This window comes from Oncorhynchus mykiss, chromosome 8, assembly GCF_057628025.1.
Source record: "Oncorhynchus mykiss isolate SJ-2025 chromosome 8, ASM5762802v1, whole genome shotgun sequence".
Classification (NCBI taxonomy): Eukaryota; Metazoa; Chordata; class Actinopteri; order Salmoniformes; family Salmonidae; genus Oncorhynchus; species Oncorhynchus mykiss.
Window position 1 is genome coordinate 68758070 of NC_143029.1, and position 26280 is coordinate 68784349.

Below are 26280 nucleotides of genomic sequence, written 5' to 3' on the forward strand. Positions count from 1 at the left end.
AGGAGGGAGAGGATGGGAGCTGCACCACAAAGGTGTGAGGCTATAAATAACCACTAAACACAGGGGTGGGTGTTTGAGACCCCAGGCTCTGCCCTACTCTACAGTAACACTGGAAATGTGACACCAGCACTATGGCACGATGACTCTGTTACAATTACTCACTTAGATGAGCTAGCACAGATGAGGTAGCTGTAACTCCTTGGTCGAAGTACTGGAGGCGTTTCTGTGAATTTCCTCTAGATCCCATGTTTTTGTTGACCTAGCTAGTCTAGACACATGATGTCAATTTAACTTTGTTATTATTACTGTTGTTTATGAACCATTATTCAGCAGGATACGGAACATAGACAAGACACTGAGTCGTTGCCAGACTCGTGATTTATTTTCCCCGAAGGAATAAATGTATTTATACAGCATGTGTCGATTTTAGTCTCTGCATTAACTTGGTACTACTTTCATGCAATCCTTACCTTTCTCAGTGAAATATGAGTAGCTTAACGCTGAACCACCTGCAGTAGATCTTATTTCAGTCTGTCATACAGTTGTGTTCAGTATAATAATAGCATCTCTCTCCCTGTCTCCCGCCTGCCTTTCCTTGCTCCCCTCTCTCTTTCTCCTTCTCCCACCAGAATAACGTGCCAGAGTGGCGTGTGCAGGGTGATTCCCCTGCAGGCCTGTTCAACCTGCAGGGAGAGGAGGAACCCTTCTCGTGGCCAGGGCCTAAGACACTCCGTCTTCGACGCACCTCTCAAGGCTTTGGCTTCACTCTGCGCCACTTCATTGTCTACCCACCCGAGTCAGCCGTGCACCCGTACCCCTTCCCGGTAAGCACCACATTCAGGGTTGCATGAATATCCCAAAGCCCTTCCATTTAGTTTATTGAATTTTGCTGTAGCATTTTGTATGATGTCATTAGCTAGGTTTCCATCCACTTGGCAATCAGATTTTCATGTGCATAATGAAAAATCTGCATAAAATCAATATGTGCATTTTCCCACCTTACGTGTTTCTATCAAATTGACCTGTTGCGGCTCAAAGGCTGTGCTTGATGACCTAGTGCACATGAAACCAACTTTTGCTGTTAAATTCCCATGTACCAAATAAAAAATAAATAATACAAGTTTAAATGTGTTTCCATCACATTTTCAAATGTGCGTTATATTGAGAATGTGCCCACTCTGGTCTTGGCTAGAGGTCAACAGATTAATCGGAATGGCCGATTTAATTAGGGCCGATTTCAGGTTTTCATAACAATCGTAAATCGGTATTTTTGGACACCGATTTGGCCGAATTTATTATTATTTATTTTTTTACACCTTTATTTAAATATGCAAGTCAGTTAAGAACACATTCTTATTTTCAATGACGGTCTAGGAACGGTGGGTTAACTGCCTTGTTCAGGGGCAGAACGACAGATTTTTACCTTGACAGCTCGGCGATTCAATCTTGCATCCTTACGGTCAACTAGTCCAGCGCTCTAACCACCTGCTTTACATTGCACTCCACGAGGAGCCTGCCTGTTACGCAAATGCAGTAAGAAGCCAAGGTAAGTTGCCAGCTAGCATTAAACTTATCTTATAAAAAACAATCAATCAATCAATCATAATCACTAGTTATACATGGTTGATGATATTACTAGTTTATCTAGCGTGTCCTGCGTTGCATATAATCGATGCGGTGCGCATTCGTGAAAAAGGACTGTCGTTGCTCCAACGTGTACCTAACCATAAACATCAATGCCTTTCTCAAAATCAATACACAAGTATATATTTTTAAACCTGCATATTTAGTTAGTATTGCCTGCTAACATAAATTTATTTTAACTAGGGAAAATGTGTCACTTCTCTTGCAACAGAGTCAAGGTATATGCAGCAGTTTGGGCCGCCTGGCTTATTGCGAACTGTGTGAAGACTATTTCTTCCTAACAAAGACAGCAAACTTCGCCAAACGGGGGATTATTTAACAAAAGCGCATTTACGAAAAAAGCACAATCGTTGCACGACTGTACCTAACCATAACCATCAATGCCTTTCTTAAAATCAATACACAAGTATATATTTTTAAACCTGCATATTTAGCTAAAAGAAATCCAGGTTAGCAAACAATATTAACCAGGTGAAATTGTGTCACTTCTCTTGCGTTCATTGCACGCAGAGTCAGGATAAATGCAACAGCTTGGGCCGCCTGGCTCGTTGCGAACTAATTTGCCAGAATTTTATGTAATTATGACATAACATTGAAGGCTGTGCAATGTAACAGGACTATTTAGACTTATTGATGCCACCCGTTAGATAAAATACGGAACGGTTCCGTATTTCACTGAAAGAATAAACGTTTTGTTTATTATGATGTTCCTAGTTCGAGCCCAGGTAGGAGTGAGGAGAGGGACGGAAGCTATACTGTTACACTGGCAAGAACATCCAATAGTCAAAGGTATATGAAATACAAATCGTATAGAGAGAAATAGTCCTAGAATTCCTATAATAACTACAACCTAAAACTTCTTACCTGGGAATATTGAAGACTCATGTTAAAAGGAAAATTCAGCTTTCATATGTTCTCATTTTCTGAGCAAGGAACTTAAATGTTAGCTTTCTTACATGGCACATATTGCACTTTTACTTTCTTCTCCAACACTTTGTTGTTGCATTATTTAAACCCAAATTTAACATGTTTCATTATTAATTTGAGGCTAAATTGATTTCATTGATGTATTATATTAAGTTCAAATAAGTGTTCAATCAGTATTGTTGTAATTGTCATTATTACAAATACATTTTAAAAAGTCGGCCGATTTAATCTGTATTTTTGGTCCTCCAATAATCAGTATCGGCGTTGAAAAATCATACTCGGTCGACCTCTAGTCTTGGCACATGCTCTCTAGCCAACAGCTCGCAGATACAGTGTGGATAGGATATCCCTCAAACTCAGCTCGGGACCTCGAAGCTAGTTCCACTGCATATTTCTCATTGTTTCCCTTTAATCAGGGACTGATTTAGACCTGAACACCAGGTGTGTGTACAGTTAACTATCAGGTAGAAAAGAAAACAAGCAGGCTCCGGACCTCTTAGGGTAAGAGTTGAATACCCCTTACCCCACATGAGATTATTATGGACAAAATAGCGAGATTATTTAGATTTGTCAAAAGGCAGACAGGCATCAATCGTCTTGTAACCAGAATGAGATCCTCAATATTTATAGGAAAGGAGTATCAGGCTCATCACCGTGCACTTTCACCACCCTGTGAAGTTCATAATTGATTTAATCTGTGGCCTAATAATCGGCATGCTTTCCCGAGCCGTAGTGGGAGGACCACACAACATGTCATCGCGTGACTCCAAGTTTACTTCGATATGATGATTTTTATATCAATATTTGTGCATTAAGGCATTTCCATTGTCATTTCTTGCATAATATATTTTACAGACACAAGATCCCACCTTGTCTTGCATATTTTGTTTAGTCAACATTTGTCAAGTTTACTGACAAATTAGCTGTTTCCATCAGGCCTGTCGTGACACTTTATAACCAACATGTATTTTATCACGTAAAAAGGTTGGATGGAAACATGGTTAATGTGGAAGAAGTTGCAACAAAAGAGAGTGTAATTCCCCAACCAGAATTTCCATTGAGTAAAACGAATGAATCCCTCTAAGCAACTTTATGACCCATCATTGCTGGTGGCAAATAACATTTATCTTGTCTTTTTACAGGAGGAAGAGCATGGCCGCAGAGGTAAGCTGAATGACTCTACCTTGCACACTGTTCCTTCCTCCTCTTTCTGTCCTTCAGTACTGCATCGTCAATCTGCCTCCCACTTTGTATGATTTTTCCATCTGTTGACGTAGCTCTTTTACTTCCTTGTTATGCACATGGAACAGGGTAGCTGTTGTGTTAAGGTGACCTTTGTAGAGGCCTGACTGAAACGGTTTGGCCAGCATCACCACCTGTTACTGTCCTCAACTGACCTTTATCCAACTGCACTTTGTTGTCACCGCACAACAAAAAGTTGCCCAAAGCCCTTGTTTTTAGGTTTGTGCATTTTTCCTGTATGTTTGTAGGTATGTGCACTTGTGCATTGGTGTTTTTGTTACTTTTAGGAAAATAGTCCTGTTGAAAAAAAATGTGTAACCCCTAATCCATTTCACCACACATCAGTTACCCAAGTTTTTTTTTGTGTGTGTGGCAGCATGCAAGTGTTTGTTTTTATAGCACACTACTTCTGTAAAAATAAAGCTCGCCATCTCAAATGCTCAAATGTTTTGCATGTTTTTATCCAATCATGTCCACACTGAGGAATCAGTTTGGCCTGTGGTTTGCTGTTCCACTGTGTCTCCTCCTCTAAACACTGCTGTGGTAGTAGGAGTGTGTTTTAGATCTCCTCGTGGATTGTTTGTGTGTTTGGTAACACTTTACTTGACACCCAGCGTCGTAACACATTGTGACACGGTCTTAATCATGTCATGTCTTAACAGCTGACATAACTTGTCATAATATGGTCAGAACCAATGTTCCCTCTAAGCTGGGGGCGCGCAGTAGACCCTCACAGCTCTCCCAGGACTGCCATACAGAAATATCAGCCTACGGAGCGAAGGACGAGATTGAACTTCACTCAACTTTCTAGAGCAGTGTTTTTTTTAACCGTTTCATGTGTCTGAAGTAGGGATGCACGCTATATCGGTGAACATATCGGAATCAGCCGATATTAGCTAAATATGGCAACATCGGTATCGGCCCAATGTCTAGTTTAACACCGATGTGCAAAACCGGTGTCAAAGCTGACGTACATATCTATATAATGTAGGTACATGACGTAATGACGCCACGTAAAATGTTGCGCTACACGTGCAACACAGCATTCCTAACCTAGCCCACAATGTCTGCTGTGTGGATTGAGCAGTCAACAAGTCAAGCAGTCATTTGAGAGACTAAGAAGATTTCAGCTAGACAACTTCAAGGCGAAATCCATTAACTCCAAGATAATGGAATTCATTGTCCTTGACAATCAACCGTTCTCTGTCGTGGGGGATGTTGGCTTTCGCGACTGGTCGAGCACTGGTACACACTACCGGGTGTGCTATTTTTCAGATATTGCCCTACCGGTATTAACTTCAAGACATAATATGGAACGCTGATATGGTCTTTGCCTGTCTCAAAAGATGCACATCAAATAACACTATTTGACGCGTTAAATAAGCTTTTAATTTGACACGTCAAATAACACAGTTCTCTTATAAAAATGTTGTGTGTTCTGAATTTGCACATGCAAGCCAAGCACCACCACTACTATCAGTAGCACTGTCAAACCTGTGCAAAAAAGTCTGAACCCCACGAACGATGTGTTTACAATGCCGCGTTCGTAAGAAAGCATTATTTGTTCAACCACAACTTCTGGGGTAGCTAGCTAGCATCAATACAATCAGCCTGAAAACAATGATCAGAAGCAACTGAAATCATTTTCATTATTCTTAGCAATGATTTAGGAGTCCTTGTGAGTAAGTATTGTTGTTCGCCTATTGAAATTTAATTATTCATGAGAATAAATAGCTAGCCAGCTACTTAACTCTGTTGCCCAAAGCTAACCTTATAAGCAGCCAGCTAGCTTCATCTGGCTAGTGAGGCTCGACCGCACTGGGTTATGTGATGTGAAGCTAGCCACAATAAGGATTAGGCACAATTGTGGAATTTGCGGTTTGCCTTCAAAATAAAAGTACCCCTTTGAAAGTGATGCAGAAGGTTACAATTGGTGGAATCATGCCACATTTAAACTAGATAATGTTAAACAAGGTTGGAATGTGAAGCAACGAAATGGGGTATCAATCTACTCGGTGACACACAGAACACAACTGTGAAGAGTTTACGCAAATATTAGCGTTGTAGCTCTTATTGCAGGACTGTGACTTTGTGAAATCACCTCCCCAGTCAGCCTGTTGTGTGTATTAACATTCATATTGCACTGTACAGCTTTACCTAAGGATTGGGGATCAATGAATTGGGGTATCAGTCTACTCAATACCCAATATATTTTTTCACAACATCCTCCTCAAGAGTTATCATACTCCAAGACATCCAAGCAGTATTGTTTTTCCTCAAGAATAGTGTTCAATACACATAGGTTGACAATAAATGTGGCTCAATTCAGTTGTTTCAGAGTCCCGCAATAAGAGTTACGATGCTAATGTTCTCTGGGTTTCACTGAGTAGACTGATACCCCATGTCATTGATCTACAATCCATAGGTAAGGCTGTACAGTGAAATAAGTATACCCACAATGCAGTTCTAAAGTATAATACACCCAGTGTGATTTCAACAGGTTTTTGTCAAATTAACAAATTGCCTTTTGTTGAATTTTATATAACATTCCAACCTCGTTTAGCATGATCTATTCATTTATGGAATAATTTTCTCTACCATTTGTATTAGTTTGCGTCACTGTCATTGACATGCTTTTATTTTGAAGGCTAACCACAAAGTCCACTATTGTGGCTAATTCTTATTGTGGTTAGCTTCACATAGATGAGTCCGACCACAATTAATCAAATAAGAACTGTCTTGTAAATTAGGGTCATTTTAGATGACGCATAGCTATATAGTTAGCTGGCTAACAACTATAGCTACTGAAAAAGATTGTCGTTTTGGGGGAAGAACATTGTTTGCATCCATGGGCTAGCTAGCTTTTTTTTATGTCCAGCTCTGTAGGTGCGTGAGAACTTTACCAGCATCATAGCATACGTATCGATGAATCGTTGTGACATGAAATACGAGTGATTGGTCTCACTAATGTGTAATAACTACGTAAAAAATGTATGAACGCGTTATATTATTTTGTGATGTGCCGTCATATTCAGGTTCTGATTGGTCAACAAGCTTATTTGGCATGTCAAATAGTGTTATTTGAGACATCTTTTTTGACACGCAAAGACCCAAACGGCGTTCCATAGAAATCCTGGTTGAGGATGAAACGACTTAACAAATGAACAACAAGATAGCACAGCAAGTAAGTGAAAGAAAATAGGTTTTACTGGTAATTGGGGACATATGTAAATGCAAACAAAATCACTTTTTTTTTTGTTTGTGTGTGTGTGTAACCTTTTTTAACTAGGCAAGTCAGTTAAAAACAAATTCTTATTTACAATGACTACCCAGGCCAAACCCGGTCGACACTGGGCCAATTGTGGGCCGCCCTATGGGACTCCCAATCATGGCCGGATGTGATACAGCCTGTATTCGACCAGGGACCGTAGTGACGCCTCTTGCACTGAGATGAGGTGCCTTAGACTGCTGCTAGTGTGTGTGTGTGTGTGTGTGTGTGTGTGTTAACTATTTAACTGTACTTTAATGCTTAAAAGGCCACAATTTTTTTTTTTGTTATATCAGGTATCAGGTTTTTTTTTTGGCAAGGGAAATATTGGTATCGGCCACATGTCACATCCGTTGCATTACTAGTTTGAAGGCACAAACTCTGTCATTCCACCATACCCAGAGAGCAAATCAAGTGCACAATAGGCCTACCGCTGGCCAATCGAATGGCTCGGGTGACAGTGTCTGCAGTAACATAGCAGGCATAACAGAAAGCTTCAGCGAAGTTGATATTGAGAAACGGTCAATGAATATGGCAGAGAGATGCTGTTTTTATGAGTGAGTTCATGTTTATTCTACACTTTTTCCACCCAGCGCTACAACCAAGCACTGAATGAGTAGGAAAGTATATCTATAGGCTTGTGTTATTGATAGCGGCTTGGGTCTTTTTTAATATTGAGGAATATTTCACTTTCTCTGTTCATAGGAGTAACAAATAGGCAGAAATAATGTGGTGCGACATGAGTTTCGCCATCAGTTGGAAAACTATCCCTTTTTTGACAGTGTCAGCGTACCCTCAGTCTGCTGCTCACTCCCTCCACTGAGACTGACCATCAGATGCAGACACCATCAGCCCAGTAAAATATAAAGCTTTTAAATGATTTTAAATGCTCACTCATCCGTGCCTCACAATTAATACACCAACGGATCTATTATCAGGTGTGATCAAATAGCCAACCTCAATTATTATTTTTTTTTACAAAAACAAACTATGCAACAGATTTTGTTATATATAGGCAGAACGCATCGGAGTAGGATTCTATTCCATTGACACGCACTACTGTACTCTACACAGACCGGTGCAGCATAAACAAACAGAGCGTCAGTAGGCCTATATGTAAATAGACTATTGCCATATATGGATCTGTGCCATTTACTTGGACCTGGACTGTGTTTACAGCAGGAGATGCGTTTGTTTTGAGATCAAAGTGAGAGCTGCATGTAGCCACGTGTACACATATTTGTTCATATCCTTTGCTACTTGGTGAGTTATTAGCCCAGTTATAGATCATTTGTAGTCTGGGGAGTGATTGCTTCCTTCAAGAGCACAACATATCCATCCTTGAAAAGCAAGTCAGGTAAAGAGCTTTTTTTTTGTCTTAAAGGGGTAATGTTGTAGTTTTAAGGCAAGCTTGAATAAGCTAAATAGCCAATAGGCATACTTTTCCCATTCTCTGTAATAAAGTTATGGGAATAATAATGCATTTTCTATTTTGTGAAGTGGTTTCTGGCATCAAACAACTTTTTCAGTCACCTCCTTGTCTGAAGGACAAGTGGATAACCAGGTTAATGTCAAGCTCTGCATGTCATTTAAAAAGAATGGATGCTACTGTGATATAACAGCTATTTCCATGTTAAAATGTTATGGGAGGCATTTTCTCCATAGTTTTTGATGGTAGGCCACTCTGATAGGCCTACATTATGATCACATGGCCACAGTAGCCTACTTGGCCACTGTTAACACTAAATTTAAAGCGGCCACAGCCTCGGTGTTCGCTGTAAACGCCCGCTGTAAGTTGCACAGAATTATCACAACGTTCAAGTTTACACTCAGCAGATCTGCAATGTTCTCGGTGCTGAATTAGTTTTGAGGGAACATTGGTCATGACCATATATTTACACCTATTATTGGTACATACAGTATATACAAAAGTATGTGGACATCACTTCAAATTAGTGGAATCGGCTATTTCAGCCTCATCCGTTGCTGACGGGTGTATAAAATCGAGCACACAGCCATTCAATCTCCGTAGACAAACATTGTCAGTAGAATGGCCTTACTGAAGAGCTCAGTGACTTTCAAAGTGGCACCGTCATAGGATGCCACCTTTCCAACCAGTCAGTTTGTCAAATTTCTGCCTTGCTAGATGCTCTTGTCAAATCACATTTTATTGGTCACATACACATGATTAGCAGATGTTATTGCGGGTGTAGCGAAATGCTTTGTGGCTGAACGGAAGCAAGTCCCCCCAGCAATGTTCCAACGTCTAGTCAAAAGCCTTCCCAGAAGAGTGGAGGTTGTTATAGCAGCAGAAGGGGTGACCAACTTCATATTAATGCCCATGATTTTGGAATGAGGTGTTCGACGAGCAGGTCCCCACATACTTTTGATCATCTAGTGTATAGTATGTTATTTTATGGCTAGTTATGATGCCTGCATAAGTGTCAACTCACATTTATTCAAATGTTTTTTTTCCCCCTGCCAAGAAGTTATTTCGTTTTGAAAGTTTGTTTCTTAAGTCCTTTTGTTGTTGTAATTAATTATAATGATTTTTTTTTTCTTCATATTTTAAATAACTTAAATACACTTTGATACTATCATGAAGCATTATGACCCTCCTCAGTACCTGACAAAGAAAATGCACTCTGACACTCAAGAAGCATTAGACTGTTATAATCATAGGCCCGTCACATACAGTGCCTTCGGAAAGTATTCAGACCCCTTGACTTTTTCCACATTTTGTTAGGTTATAGCCTTATTCTAACATGTGTTAAATTGTGTTTTCCCCTCATCAATCTACCCACAATACCCCTTAATGACAAAGCAAAAAACAGTTTTTTAGAAATGTCAGCTAATTTAAATTTTAAATAAACTGAAATCACATTTACCTAAGTATTCAGACCCTTTACTCAGTACTTTGTTGAAGCACCTTTGGCAGCGATTACAGCCTAGAGTCTTCTTGGGTATGATGCCACAAGCTTGGCACACTTGTATTTGTGGAGGTTCTCCCATTCTTCTCTGCAGATCCTCTCAAACTCTGTCAGGTTGGATGTGGAGCGTCGGTGCACAGCTATTTTCAGGTTTCTCCAGAGATGTTCAATCAGGTTCAAGTCTGGCTGGGCCGCTCAAGGACATTCAGAGACTTGTCCCGAAGCCACTCCTGCGTTGACTTGGCTGTGTGCTTAGGGTCATTGTCCTGTTGGAAGGTGAACCTTCGCCCCAGTCTGAGGTCCTGAGTGCTCTTTAGCAGGTTTTCATCAAGGATCTCTCGGTACTTTGCTCTGTTCATCTTTGCCCCGATCCTGGCTAGTCTCCCAGTTCCTGCCCCTGAAAACATCCCCACAGCATGATGCTCCCCCGACCTGGCACCACTGTAGAGATGGTGACAGGTTTCCTCCAGACTTTACGTTTGGCATTCAGGCCAAGGAGTTTAATCTTGGTTTCACCAGACCAGATAATCTTGTTTCTCAAGGTCTGAGAGGCTTTAGGTGCCTTTTGGCCAACTCCAAGCGGGCTGTCATGTGCGTTTTACTGAGGAGTGGCTTCCATCTGGCCACTCTACCATAAAGACCTGATTTGGTGCAGTGCTGCAGCTATGGTTGTCCTTCTGGAATGTTCTCCCATCTCCAATGAGGAACTCTGGAGCCCTGTCAATATACCATCAGGTTCTAGGTCACCTCCCTGACCAAGGCCTTTCTCCCCCGATTGCTCAGTTTTGGCCGGGAGGCCAGCTCTAGGAAGAGCGGTTCCAAACTTCTTCCATTTAAGAATGATGGAGGCCTTCTTGGGGACCTTCAATGCTGCAGACATTCTTTGGTACCTTTCCCCAGATCTATGCCTTGACACAATCCTGTCTCTGAGCTCTACAGGCAATTCCTTCGACCTCGTGGCTTGTTTTTTGCTCTGCCATGCACTGTCAACTGTGGGACCTTAAAATAGACAGGTGTTTGCCTTTCCAAATCATGTCCAATCAATTGAATTTACCACAGGTGGACTCCAAGTTGTAGAAACATCTCTATGATGATCAATGGAAACAGGATGCACCTTATTTCGAGTCTCATAGCAAAGGGTCTGAAGACTTATGTAACATAAGGTCTTTCTGTGTTTTTTATTTTTAAATTAGCAAACATGTCTAAAACCTTGTCATTCTGGGGTGTTGTGTATAGATTGCGGATTTCTTTAATCCATTTTAGAGTAAGTCTGTAACATAACAAAATGTGGAAAATGTCTAGGGGTCTGAGTCCTCTTCGAAGGCACTGTACATGCCCTTATGTCAGTCATCAGTCATAGAGGTTGCTTTGCTCCTGAAATCTGCTCCTGCGTTCATCCCAGTCATCAACATTTTGGTAGGTGCATATCTGACGTCAATTTGTGCGCAATTACAATGATTTAATATTGTCAATTTTTTTTAATTGTACTAAACGTAAACATACTGTTGACAAGTAGGAATGTGGAATGTTTTGTCTTGTGTGGTAGGTTTTGTACACTTTGATTAGTCTTATGTAGGTTTCATGATCAGTTTTCATAACCTGCCTAATTATAGGTCACAACAGGTTCAAATGTGTCAAGACGGTGTTATGACATGGTTATGACCGTGTCTTAACATGTTATGATGCTGGGTGTAAAGTGTTACCGTGCAGAGGAAGGGGAGGAGACAGGTTAAAGAAGGATTTTTAAGCAATTGAGACATGGATTTACTATGTGTGCCATTCAGAGAGTGAATAGGCAAGACAAAAGATGTAAGTCCCTTTGAACAGGCGAGTAGTAATTGTCAGGCGCACCGGTTTGTGTCAAGGACTGCAGCACTGCTGGGTTTTTCGCACTCAAGTTTCCCTCGTATATCAAGAATGGTCCACCACCCAAAGAACATCCAGACTGCTTCCCACAGTTTTGTCAAGTTTTGGCGTTAAAATGGGCCAGCATCCCTGTGAAATGCTGTCGACTGCTTGTATAGTCCATGCTCCTACACATTGAGGCTGTTTTGAGGACAAAGGGGGTGAAACTCAATATTAGCTAGTTGTTCTTAGTGTTTTGAACACACGTACGTACAATCCTGTTCAGAAATATTAAAGTAACTTTTTATCTATGTGCATATAGACTAAGGTTATTATTATTTATTTTTTCAGTGGAAATATCTTGAAATAAATTAGAAACACACACACTGCTCTTGCTAGTATCACTTATTTACATTAAAGCTTTTGTATCGGCCTCTTGGTCTTCCTCAAAAGCTCTGTGGAAATATGCTAGGATTTCTTTCGACTTAAGACATTCAGCAAAGAAATATGGAGGAATGTCTAAATTCTCCTCTGAAGGATTGGATGATGTAGGAAGATATTTTCTGTCTGAACATACTGTAATGGAGAAATACAATGAGCTCTTTGACAGCCACTAGGATTATCCAGAGAGGGAGACCATAACTTCCATGACTGGGTCTCATGCGTCTGGCCCTCAATAAGGGCAGGGGGAAATATGAAGAAATCCCGGCCTTGCGTTTTGTAATGCTAGACCCTGGAAAGACTGACTGAGGACAGGCATGGGGACCTATTGGCTTGCCCTGCTGTGACCCAGAGTAGTGAACACGGCCTAAAATGAACACCGCCCACTAGCCAAATGTGGGTAGATTTGGCATTGGCAGGTAAAGATGTCCATTTCACCAGCCACATTGGTGGGTGGTCAGGGCTCCACAGTGCGAGCATTTCAATCGCATTTGTGAATAAAAATAGTCAAATATGATCACATGTATAGTAAAATAAATGCTGCAGTAGCTGTTTCAAAGTATTTCTGCCATTTTGTTTCATTGCTGGTAAATTGAATCGCACTGTCAAAGAACTATGAATCCTATATTGCCTGTTCCACCTCGTACTGCAACACTGCCTGGCTGGGGGTTGTGTGCATGTGAAGAGCTGCGCACAGGCATACAAGTTGGTATAATTTACTTGAAACCGAAGTGAGACTTTGTCCTTGTGTTTTGGCTATTTACATTGTTTTGTTTACAAGCTAGGTTGTTTTTCTATGTTTGAGTTTCAACTGCTAGAGAAGACTGCTTCTACTAGTCAGACTCAATCTCACAGACGCATGCATGACTCGAGTCATGTTACCATGGTAACCTCCAGCCCTTAAAGGGGCAGGTGAAAATTTCTCATCTGTGATATTTTGGTTAAAACACTCATGTCACAAAAACAATTAAACAATATACCACATTACTTCTTACGAGTAATACATTTGTTTTAGAAACATTACAAAGCATACTCGGCTGTTTTCTTTTTTTTTTTGTGTGTAATTTAAAACATATTTTGGCTAGCAGTGTTTTCCTCTGGAAACTTTTCCCACACAGCTAACAAATGTATCTGTGGGGGGGGTTCTGGAGTCCTCTCCCTAAACAAAATATGTTTAAGTACTAAAAGGCTTGGTTCTAGTGACTTTTTAAAAGGAAAAAACTCAAACCATCTAAAATATAATTTCCACCCCCAGAAATGAGCTCAATAACCTATTGGTAAAATTATTATAGTATGCAGGATGCAATTTAAGGTTGAGTGCTGCAACGATCTAAAGAAACACATCGACTGATCAGTAAAAGTTATCTTGACAAAGTTAACAGGAACATTTAACTGAACATGAATTAGAGCCCACTTAATTCATGTTCATCACAAAAGGAAGGCTTGGAAATCTCTGTTCTGACAAAAACCTAGTTCTGACATTGTTTACAGCCTTTGTCAGAGCAATTTATTCTTCTGGGCTTTTGGAAAAAGATTTCCAACGCCCTCCTGTAATTGAGCTCCTTATTAACGGGAGGGCCGTTGATGGAGAGCCACATGCAGTCGGCTAGATGCTCTCCCTGCAGTCTGTTCCTCAAGTCTGTTTTGACCTGCAATAACAGAAGGACTAATAAGAGAAGGGAGAGGGACAAAGGATCTACTTTCCGTTTAAATGATTTTAAATCTAAATCAAATCAAATTTATTTCTATAGCCCTTCGTACATCAGCTGATATCTCAAAGTGCTGTACAGAAACCCAGCCTAAAACCTCAAACAGCAAGCAATGCAGGTGTAGAAGCACGGTGGCTAGGAAAAACTCCCTAGAAAGGCCAAAACCTAGGAAGAAACCTAGAGAGGAACCAGGCTATTGTGGGGTGTCCAGTCGTCTTCTGGCTGTGCCGGGTGTAGATTATAACAGAACATGGCCAAGATGTTAAAATGTTCATAAATGACCAGCATGGTCCAATAATAATAAGGCAGAACAGTTGAAACTGGAGCAGCAGCACGGCCAGGTGGACTGGGGACAGCAAGGAGTCATCATGTCAGGTAGTCCTGAGGCATGGTCCTAGGGCTCAGGTCCTCCGAGAGAGAAAGAGAGAATTAGAGAGAGCACACTTAAATTCACACAGGACACCGAATAGGACAGGAGAAGTACTCCAGATATAACAAACTGACCCTAGCCCCCCCGACACAAACTACTGCAGCATAAATACTGGAGGCTGAGACAGGAGGTGTCAGGAGACACTGTGGCCCCATCTGAGGACACCCCCGGACAGGGCCAAACAGGAAGGATATAACCCCACCCACTTTGCCAGAACACAGCCCCCACACCACTAGAGGGATATCTTCAACCACCAACCTACCATCCTGAGACAAGGCCGAGTATAGCCCACAAAGATCTTTGTCTTCTCCTCCTTGATGTTGAATGCCCCCAGACCCACTGGGCCATCGAGGTCCTGGTGGAGTTGGCTCAGAAATTACCCCAGGGGCTGAGAATCACCAGAATGTTTTTAATGGTGTGGAGTGATTTGTCACAGGGACCTACAACACAATAGTTGTTTTGTTTGAAGTTATGAAGTGTCAGTAGTTCTTAAATATTTCATTGCTAAGTGCTGTCCTGTGACTCTGTTAAACTGACACATTTGCACATGTTTGAACATGAAGATAATGTACCTGCTCTTTTATGGCCTGGAAGTTGACATCCTCCTTTTGCAATAGGTTTGAAAGCCGCGTCAGGTGGGGCAGCACATCCGCCTGCAGGTAAATTGCTGCCACAAATCTGTAGAGTTGGGAAAAGTGTTTCACTCCACAACGATACATCAATTGACAATACAAAACAGGTTTTAAAAGCCACATTGCGGACCATTCAAATAGTCTTGAGACACTGAAAGCAGTAATCGCAACATAGTACATTATTTAATTTGGAGTCCACTATAATCTATAATACATGTAGTCTTACCTTTACGTGGCACAGGAAGCATAGCGGCCCTAGGTAAGAAAGATGAGCAGAGTAGCCAAGTGAAGAAATGTGATGCATAATCTCACCTTTATTTTTAATTACCCAAGGCCCAGGGTTGCTGAAGCAGCTTTCAAAACTTCTGTCTTGTTACTGCTTTTGGCTAAGTTACTATGGAGCTGCTGCAGGTGCTCCTTGAAAGTGTCCATATTAGCCTCCCGGGTGGGGCAGTGATTACTGTACTGCAGCGCCAGCTGTTCCACCAGAGACCCTGGGTTCGCGCCCAGGCTCTGTCGCAACCGGCCGCGACGGGGAGGTCCGTGCAGTGCCTCCTTGATGGCTGCAAAGATGGTGTCTGCCTTGCCATCAGGGACTGACACCAGGTCCAGGAACTGGTTGTAAAGGTGTCTCTCTTGGTCCATGTATCTGGAAAACATACAAAAATCCATACACAATTTCATTATTACTCATGATACACAATTTTGTTATTACTCATGGATGCAGTGACTGTAGAATATCAATATTAAAAATAAATTATACCTGACATGTAAATCCAGCTGCTTATTAGTTGCCACGTCTGTAGTTTCATCAGCCAATGACTACAGATGACAATGACTACAGATGGCATGTCGGATAGGCTCCTCCACAACTTGAGTCAGAATCTTCAACATTACCTCCACTATTATGTGTGACCTACAGTTTGTGTTCTTGCCAATGTGAAATAAGTCTGGTGACATTTAAATATCAAGTGAAGAAAATATGAACAAAAACACAGAATTATTGAGCACTGATTCATCTTGAGCTTTGTGAAATGGTCACAACCCAGCAATTCAGCAAGGTCCAGCAGTTGTGGGAAGTTTGTATGATGGGCCTGCTCCCACTTTGTTAGATGGTACAGACATTTCAAACCCGGCCTCGTACTCAAGCTCTGTAATTGGCTTGAACGCGACCATGACTGAAGAGCCTGTGAACAGCAACAGGCATAATGCGTTATTATTGAGCCTCGGTTAGTGCACAGTCTGAGACATCTTTTACATTAGAAGACATTTTGAGAAATGGAAGAAGTCTTTACCTTTTTGCCAGCATTGCATGAGCCCTCATACTTTCCAGGTGGTGCTCTGTCCCTGGGTGCCGGTTAATGTAGTCCAGCCGATGACTCTGGGGCCCCTATTTCAATAAAAGGGCGCTTTGGCAGACCCCTCTTAGCAGCCTGCCTATGTCGACGGCACAGACGGCAGAACATTCCTTGATGGGATGTAAAGTGTATATTAGTGGAATTACTGGTGTCTGGGGCAATATCTATTACAGATAGCAAGCGTTACAACAATACACATAATGCTGTAGACTAGTACAGAGTAAATATGCACAAACATTTCTAGCCCTTAGCCTAATTAACGGAAATTTGACTAACCATGTGGCATATTCTATAGCCACGGCTTCAGTCTGTCTGTTAAACCACTTTTGGCCCCATCTGGATTGCTGGTGGTGCGCCCTTGGCCTTGCTCCTCTCTCCTCCTCTCCTTTAATCTTCTCCTATTTTTTTTATCCTCTCTGCTCTCCTCTGCTCCACTCTCCCTCAGGCATCCCTACCTCACTCCCGGGATTCTGCCTCTTTTCTGTCCAGTAAAGCAAGCCATACACTTGTAATAAAAATGATAGCTGAAGCTTTTAAAGAGTTAACTAACTAAAACAAGTGTAATTTAGTTTGGGCTGATTTGACGTTAGCAATCTAAGTTAACATCACCTGACACTCTTGTCCCTGCTCCCCCTTTCTCTTTCGCTGCTCTGGCTGGAAATATTTCAATAAACTCAAACTTCTATAAATAAATCAAAGTCGAAGACTGATAAATATAGCCATCTTGCTTGCACTTGCTAGACTAGTAACGTTAGTTAGCCATGTTTCTATCAACAACATAGTTGTGGATATTGGATAGCTAATTGCCGTTACAATTGTGGCAGCAATATTATAGATCTAAATGACATTAGTAGAGTTTTTAGGTTATAGCTAGCTAATGTAGTTAAGTAGTTGGTTAGCTAACGTTAATCAAGCAAACAAACTGATGTACCTTTCTTGCAGTTTCTCATGCAGGTGCACTCTGAAGTGATTGAAGTGAATTGTGTTTCGCGCTGCAGTGTCTGTCTGTATCGAGCACTGGTCACAGGCGCACTGTGTTTTTTGAGTTGCAGGCTGCCTGCCACAGCTCACAGAGCTAAATAACCTTCAGAACGGTGTTGAACCCAGACAGATCATCTATTTACCAATAAAAGCAAATGTGATTTACAGAACTTTTTTTGAAACTATGTTTGGTAGAAATGAGATGTTTTCTTTTTGTGTGGCGCCAATGATTCTGCCGTGGTGCAGCGCCACACGTAAATGAACGCAGAGGAAACTCTGTTGGTAGTTTTTAAATCTACCTGCCACAGTGGCTGGTGGACTTTAAAAGTACATTTTATGCCCTGGTAGTGAAAACAACCTGAGATACTCACAAACTGGCTTGGCTGTGCTACCACTCAGGGGGTGCAATTTCACAATTGGAATGTGATACATCTCCAGCACATCTAAAACCAAAGTTGCGCCCCTGCTACCACTACAGGTTAGCTATAAACAATGTTACTGCATTAAAAATCATGTAGCTCAGAGAGGGAGAGGGGCAGATCTTAAATCGCTACTTTCAGTTTTGCATTCGTCTGTGTGCTCGTTTCTGATGTCACGTAGGTTACGTCTTCAATCTCTGTCATATTACAGTATAATGTATAGGTGGCATATAATATTCCCAGATATGTGAATGTGTGGTGTGACTGTCTATGGAGACTAGTTTGCTGACTCTGGGTTATCCCAGGACTGGCATTGTGAATGAGAGGGAATCTCTTTGTTTACCATGTGGAGGCTGAAACAGGGCGCGTTCGGCATTGTAGCCGAATTTAAAGGCGAGTCGAGACTGACTAGCCTTGCATCATAAATAACTACTCTATATTATTTGTAGTTCAGTCACTCACAATTTACCCATGATACATTGCGATTTTGATGCTCTCAAACACAGCCAAAGCCTTCATGAACATGCCTACTGCTGTGAACCCGGTGTTGCATCATTGGAGTCTCCCTCCCCTGACTGACTGGTGGATAACACATGTCTCTGGTGCACCCTCTACTGGCTATTCCATTTCATTTGTCTTAATGCATTCCATGATTCCCTGCTGGGAACAACTTGAGATTGTTCTAATAAAAAACTGTATGAAGAGGAAATGAAATGAAAAGGACTGGGGTCAAGATGATTTACAAATGATTTACACTGTCTGGGACTGACTGAGCTCATGTTAGTGTTGGAAATAGTCTCATCAGCAGTCACTGAGTTACTGCTAGTATCAAATCACTTTATACTTTTATTATCAAGCAGTAGGGTTGTTATGGTATGCTGTGGTTCTACCACTTGCCACAAGAGGGAGCCTGGTAACACTGTTGTTGTTGGGAGGTGAGGCTCCTGTTGCGTCATACATAACACATTCATATGTGATTGTGAGCAACAATAGGTTGTGTTTGTTTTAACACGCTGTCCAGGTGATGGTGGTGCAGGTATAGCATGCATAGCCTTGTCTTGCATAGCTCTTCTAAGAAAGGTTCAGTGGCTCAACTCTAAGGTGAGGAAAATCAGATATGTGAACCTGTTATAACTGTTTACAGATGTGTCCCTCTCAATCTGTCAAACACCCACAGGGAGAAGGAGAGAGCAGTGAGTGGGTGCTCCGTGGCGTATCAAACACCCACTCCCATCTTTTTCAATCACTTTTTTCTCTCTCTCGTTCTCCCTATCAATCTCTTGCTTCTCTCAATCGCTATCAAACACAAAACCTGTATGGCAAATGATGTTGCTGCCACCGTCAGTGCTTACCAATGATACTTCATGCTTACCATTTGAGTATGGTTACATGCACACAATAATACGATTATTGTGAATAGTCAGATTAATATAATAGTTCCCTTAAAGTGTTTACATGCTTTGCAAGAATAACGATTTCCCTAATAATTTTGTTTACATAGCCTTAGGGCTGTCCCCGACAAAAACAAAATATTGGTCGACCAAGAGTCATCTGTTCTTTTAGACCAATCGATTAGTCCAAATTGATTAAAACACATAGGATATACAGACACGTCCTATGTGTTTTAATAAAATCAACTTTATGCACTGAGCTTGCCTGATGCTTTAAGCTCACTGTTTGATGAAATAATTAAGACACACAAATGACAAGAGGGAGTCCAAACGTAATTGATTTGATTGTACCTGGCAGGGCTCAGACTTGCTGCGCTGTTTTTAAAAAAGAAAATGGCAGCGAGTGGCGGTGTGACTAGCACCTGTTGTCTCGCTCTCCTCCCTGCTGCCGTGACCACCACAGAACATCAACAGTGTTTATCGCGCTGTCCGTGTTGCTGAAGCTGCATCATAATTACAGGCATTTCTGACTGAAAAGTTGTTACCGAAGTACCTCATTAGTTTAGGAATAACATTCCCTATTCCCTGAAATACAGCATATCATACTCGCATCAATAAATTGGTTATAACAAACTCTGGACACCATAACAGGAAAATGGATGCAGAGGGTGTGACAAACTAAAAACTGAGGAATCTTTACTGGTTGCTCAGGAGGTAAAGAGAAAGTCCAATGTGTGAAATCAGTTTGACTAGTTGTGAAAAATACGGGAGCTCAAGAAAGTTGCTTCCATCTGGCCACTACCATGAAAGCCTGATTTGGGGGAGTCCTGCAAAGATGGTTGTCCTTGTGGAAGGTTCTCTCATCTCCACAGGACCTCTGGAGATCTGTCAGAATGACCATCAGGTTCAAAGGGTCTGAATACTTTCCGAATGAGCTGTAGATAAGTGTGCCTTTCCAAATAATGTCCAATCAATTGAATTTACCACAGGTGGACTCCAATCAGGTTGTAGAAACATCTTAAGGATGATCAATGGAAACAAGATGCACCTGAGCTCAATTTAATTTGCAAATATTTCTAAAAACCCTGTTTTCACTTTGTCCTTTATGGGGTATTGTGTGTAGATTGATGAGGGGAATAAAACATTTAAAACATTTTAGAATAAGGCTGTAAATAACAAAATGTGGGAAAAGGGAAGGGGTCTATATACTTTCCGAATGCACTAAATAGTATTTAAATCTAGGCTTAAGTTAAGGTAGTAAGACTAAACAGGATACGCTCTTAGACTTACAGCTCGAAGGCAGCTATACTAAGACTACAAATGATAATGACATGACTTATTATAATGATGATCGTAATAATGAGATCACGAAAAAGGAAGGTTATTATCATATGATTTTTCAGAAAATCTGGAACAGTGTAAACAACACTAAATAAATGATACATAATACCAGAGAGGCTGTTCTAACAAAGTTTTTCAAAAGTGTGAAGCCTTTTATTACAGCGTAGCAAAGATTGAAAACAGCCAAATGTGTGAACATGTAGTTGCATGTGGCTTGGTGCTCACGGAATCAGTAGGCTGTTAAACAAACCGGCAACAGAAGCAGGACATGCCGTATTTCTGTAGATATACAGTATATGGATTATTCATAAAGCCATTCCCATTAAGCAGTTAGGCTATTGATTATAGACCTAATAAAATGAGTTTCTTAGACAATTAAGTCAAGGGCTGTTTTCTCGTCTCCTAACTCCACCGCTGCCATATTGTTCTCAACACCAATATGCTGGTTAACTTTGCTATTATTCACATAGCAACATGGTCTAGGAAAAGGTGCCAATTCAGCAGCGCCCTGATGTTTCATAACCGCGGACAGCGACCACTATCGCGGGATAAATAATATTGTTATTATTTTATTGTTATAAAATATTATTTTTATTATGGTTGCACCTGTTCCTATGTAATATAACCATTTTCAGTAGCGAATGTATTTTTTTAATGTGTTTTTATTGAATATTATAACATACAATCTACTTGCAGTGAAGCCGCTCAACATTTCCATCACATTAGTCATCTAACAGACTCCCATCCAGAGAGACACACAGAAGCAACCAGGGTCAACGTCTTGCCCCCCCCCCCCCACACACACACACACACGGTCGAAAACAGGGACCTGAACCAGAGAATTATCACCCCCCGACTAAGCTCCCAACCGCCAGGCCACCAGCCCTCCAAGAGCACCCCCCCCCCCCCCACAATTCCCCAAGAGCTGCCCCTCAACCATCTGACACCGCCCCCCAAGCCCCCGCCCCCCAAATGCACCAACAAAATTAAAAAGAGAAAGAAAGGAAAACCGAAAACATCAATGCAAAAAAAAATAAAGACAACAAAAGTCATAACAGCAAGGCCAACTGAATATGTTTGAGTGCATGTATGGCACTATTTATGTGTGTGTGTCTGGGTATGTACACGTGTGTGCATTTGAATGAGTGTATGTGTGTATGCATGTGTAGAAACACCTGTGTGGTATCGGCCTCAGGCAAACGGGTGTTAGCTGTAACAACACTGTCCCTCGGTGTCATTCAAACTTACGTTTGTTTTGTTTTAGCACGTCTTAGTCATGGCCTGTGCCACCCCTACGGCCTCCACGATGGATTAGTCCACTCAGAAAGCCGCAAATCAGCCTGGTGTTTTGTAGGCTACACCATGACATTTTTTGTTGTTGTTGTTGTTGTTTCTGGTCAACTAAAGAAATATCGGTCGACCAACAGCCGATCGACCAAATAATCGACCAGTCGACAATTTATTTCACCTTTATTTAACCAGGTAGGCTAGTTGAGAACAAGTTCTCATTTACAACTGCAACCTGGCAGTTGTACTAAATGGGGTCAGCCCTACGTGACCACTAATGAAATCAGGCTACATGATGGGACTTTGATAAATGCAGAAATTCGGCTATAAATGTTTTATCACAGTGACCATGTTATCTTTATGGAGCATATTTGATTCTGAGTTCGGACATAAAGTTTGTATGTGAAATATTGTCAGTTTTTCCAAACTCATGCTAGCACATGCACATATCAGATCTATAACTCTAAGACGTTTACATGTCCTAATAATTTTTTTTAAACACTCAGAAAACCAGGTGTTTTAATCGGCGTATGTTTACTTCGAGTATGACTGTACGTCGATTTAAGATAAAGAGAGTAGTGTGTTTACATGACTAATGCCGTACTCTGCCTACTGCCATAACCAGTTTAATATCAAATGTACTCACTGAGACTTCCACATAAGATACAACATTCCTATTCAATAATAATTCACCAACTTACACAGTGATAAGTAGTTGGACAGAGCTTTGTGTCTAGTGAGCCTGGAGCTGTGTTTGTTTATTGGGAAGGAGTGGGAGTTGTGCAGCTGAGCTCACTCTCTGTCTGCTCCTCCCTCCCTCTTACTCCCTCACTCTCCTTTGCTTTCCTCTCCTATGCAGCTGCTAGGAGACGGGGTAAGAATGAGCAAACAGGTTCTCCAACTAAACTCAGATGTATTCATTTCCCTTCCCCAAATCCCCACCAGCTCACCCACCATATTAGGAGGCTTTCTTCCGTTGAATTCCTTCATTATCATTCTCATTTAGTCTTGTTGTATGAGGAACAGCCAATGTGACACACAGAGAAACCAAACCACTCTGTTATTCTGCTGTTACTGCTTTAATTCACATGCTTCTGAATGTTGTGACAGTTCCTCCTTATCTATTGCTCTATATATCACTTTCTCTGTCTCATCCTGTTGCTCTTGCTCACACTCACTCTTTCTCCCCTTAGTAAATGTCTACAATTTAGGGTTGTGTCTGGTAGCTGTTCATGGGGTGTCTTGTTAGGCTGGCTGCTTTGAGTGCGTCTCAGTCTGGGTGGTGTTTAACTGAGAGTTGTGGGTGGGTGGTGCATTCTAGTTTGGGTCCTCTGCTCTTAGTGTATTGTAGGTCTGCTGAGGTCAACAATGTGTCTTTCTAAAGGGAAATTAATCTGACTACTACCCTTCTAGACACTTCATGGTAACATCCTATTGTACCTAATCTGGGCAGATACGTAGTATGACTGGGATTATTCATTTAATGACTACTGTGTCACTGTTATGAGCAGATCTGGTATGTCACCACCATGTGACCTCCAGAGGAATGTGTTTAATGGTTGCTGATGATGACACTTTGTCTTTGTTGTCAGGGAGACAACGGAACAGGCTGGAGCCAATGGACACCATCTTTGTGAAGCAAGTGAAGGAGGGAGGTCCTGCCAACGAAGCTGGACTCTGCACAGGTAACTGATTAACGGCAACGCACTGAAATTGTACCTTCCTATGTTCTCTGGTTTCTGTCTTTATCATTGCTAGGTGACGTCATAGAAGTAATTATATTATAGAATCAATATATTAAAGCAATTTTGTGATTTTCCCCTACAATAAAGCAGGACTACAATACTTATGGTGCACTATTGGACATAGTGTTGGTCCAATCCCATAGATCTGAAAATTATGATTTCAGTCCACCCTATGCTGGGCAGTTTGCTCAGAGATTCTCAGTAGTTTGCTCAGAGATCCTCAGTAGTCTTCTCAGATTTGTTCATTCGTTTTCTGTTTGTGAAGTTGTTAGTAGAGGCAGACAGCTCAGCTTCCTCAGGCACTGAATTATAGTAAACACACATCAGATGACTGATCAGTTTCCTTTCCTCATTCCCCTCTGACTGTCAGCCTAGTTGGGAAGCTGCCTCTTACTAAGGGACTACTACCCTACAACAACCTCTCTTCAAAGACACACATAGACCTGCCATTAATGCTGTGTCACTCACATATTACCAGGATAACTTCTAACCCTCTCTCCTTCTAATTGTCAACAGGAGACAGGATAGTAAAGGTGAATGGAGCGAGTATCATTGGGAAAACCTACTCTCAGGTCATAGCCTTGATCCAAAACAGGTGAGGGCTCAAAATAAAAATACCTTTATTGTTCTCAGTGACTGATTTCCCGCTTGTCTTTTGTTATTGTTTACCTTTTATGTCTTTGTGTTTCTATTACAGTGATGCCTTTCTTGAACTCTGTGTTATGCCAAAAGATGAAGACATACTGCAGCTGGTAAGTTTGTAAAGATCATTACTGCAGTGATTTAGTCTCTTCCTATATTTAGCCACTGTAAAACAGAAGTTCTTCTGTCTGCGTCTCTTTCCACTTCTAAATCATCAACTCAGTCGCTATTATTGTGATCAAGCATTAGATCAGTGAAGCAGTTCTAGTTTCTCTGTGAAGGGTGTATGTGGGGAGACTAGTCCTGCTCCAGAGGGGACGGGCAGTACCCTAATGAACCCCCCCCCCCCCCTTCAGAGTGCTCTATCTGGGCCTCATAACCAGGCCACCACAGCCTGTCCTCTCCACTGACTGCTGCTGGAGCTCCAAGTGCTGCTAATGCTTCTCTGCTGCAGGGCTGACCTCATTCTGGGAGCTGGAAGGGTCACTTTGAGACATAAACACTCTCACACACTTCATAAACTCACACACTTCATAAACTCACACACACTTAATAAACAAACAAACACACCACACAAACACACACGCAGAAACTCTTAAGTCTCGACTTTTGACATGGAGAAGAGTTGCATGTCAGTAGGTCTGAGGCAAGATGATTTTTTTCTACTCAGGGGAGAAATGATTTAGAATCTAGGCAGCTGGGTACTGGCATAAATGCATATGTAAACTAAAGCATGCTACAGACTCCCTGCTGGTTTCTGTTTCTCGCCCACTATGTTCTTACGCAACAGGGATCAGCATCAGACATGCTCTCCAGAGCATGTGACAGGCAGTACTCCAGGTTTGCGCCTTCACAGCCAATCACCCACAGCCAAGAGTTGATCCTTACCTTTTGGAAAAATGTTGTGCACAAATGTTTTTCCTCTTGCAAATAATCACGTTGTATGAAAGCATTTTCAGACATTCGTCTTCTGGCTGATCAACACATTTTGCCATGGGGCTGAGAGAAAATTAGCAGTTTAATTTCCTGTAATAAAAAAAAAAAAAGAATAGCAATAATTGTTTTATTGCAGCGGACTTGATTTAGTAGAGGCGGTGCAACGCTGCTAAATGCATATAGGGGAAACACTGGCACTCGTAAAGTATTGACTATCTCTAAACCTTTGAGTCTCGCATGGGTGAGATCAAAATAATAAGTCAAATATAGAACATTTTGGAGAAAGGAAAGAATGCCGTTCCTTACTAATTGTGTACTCCACACGCACTAATAAAAGTTGTTCATCTTAATGCATACCATCTCTCTTAGTACAGTTCTATTCAGAGAGGTTGGCTGTGTCAACACAGGTTCCACCCTTTTGCACCACACTAGCTGACCTGTCACACCTAGCCTGTTGTCAACTGTAGCACAAACTGTCCCCATCAGCTTAATGACTCCAACTCCCTATTGTCTAACAGCTGAGCCTATTAACACTGTGTTGGAATGTTTACCTTACCAAAGGCTCTGTGGCCACTCATTGACACGTGCTCCCCGTCGCACAGAATAGCTAGAGAGAGGTTACAAAGGAATTGGCCATGGAGGCATTGCTGCGTGAAATCGGTGTCCGGTATAAATAGTTGAGTAGAGAGGCTAAGAGGTTCAGCTTGCCTTCTGCAGACATTTCATTTTAGATTAGCACAGGGGGCAGGCAGAGATGGGCAGATGTCAAATGGAGCTCAATTGATGCCGGAATAGCAGGGAAATTTAGGTTGTAGGATGCATTCTCAAATTTGCACATCTGAAACGGAGAAAAACAACATCTACTGAGATTGTGGGAGTTTAGTGCTCTTGGCAGCCAGTTCATTCTCTTCACCTCCCTCCCTCCATCTCTCTCCGTCTCTCTCTCCTCCCACAGACTAGTCTTGCATGTCTCTGTACTGTAGCAGTGAATTGAGTGCGGTTGAAGGAAGCCCACATGACGTTACCTTCTCAGAAAGTAACGTGCCTGTGCCTCCACTCTCATCATTAACTTTTCATGCACAATAGCTACTGGCAACTAGAGGTGCCTGATT

The 26280-nt window shown here is 41.6% G+C and overlaps 1 protein-coding gene across 5 annotated transcripts in view; it reads left to right on the plus strand.

Annotated features, from left to right (window-relative positions):
- arhgap21b (Rho GTPase activating protein 21b) overlaps positions 1–26280 on the plus strand; it is a 79266-nt gene that overhangs the window by 14146 nt on the left and 38840 nt on the right. For all 5 annotated transcript variants that reach the window (XR_016482567.1, XR_016482568.1, XM_036986019.2 and 2 more), the window contains exons 3-7: positions 630–824; positions 3714–3735; positions 23438–23530; positions 24107–24185; positions 24288–24342. Coding sequence is in view for 3 of the 5 variants with exons in the window: in XM_036986019.2 (XP_036841914.2) it covers positions 630–824; positions 3714–3735; positions 23438–23530; positions 24107–24185; positions 24288–24342 (444 nt within the window). In the remaining 2 variants the exon portion in view is untranslated. The remainder of the gene's footprint in view (positions 1–629; positions 825–3713; positions 3736–23437; positions 23531–24106; positions 24186–24287; positions 24343–26280) is intronic.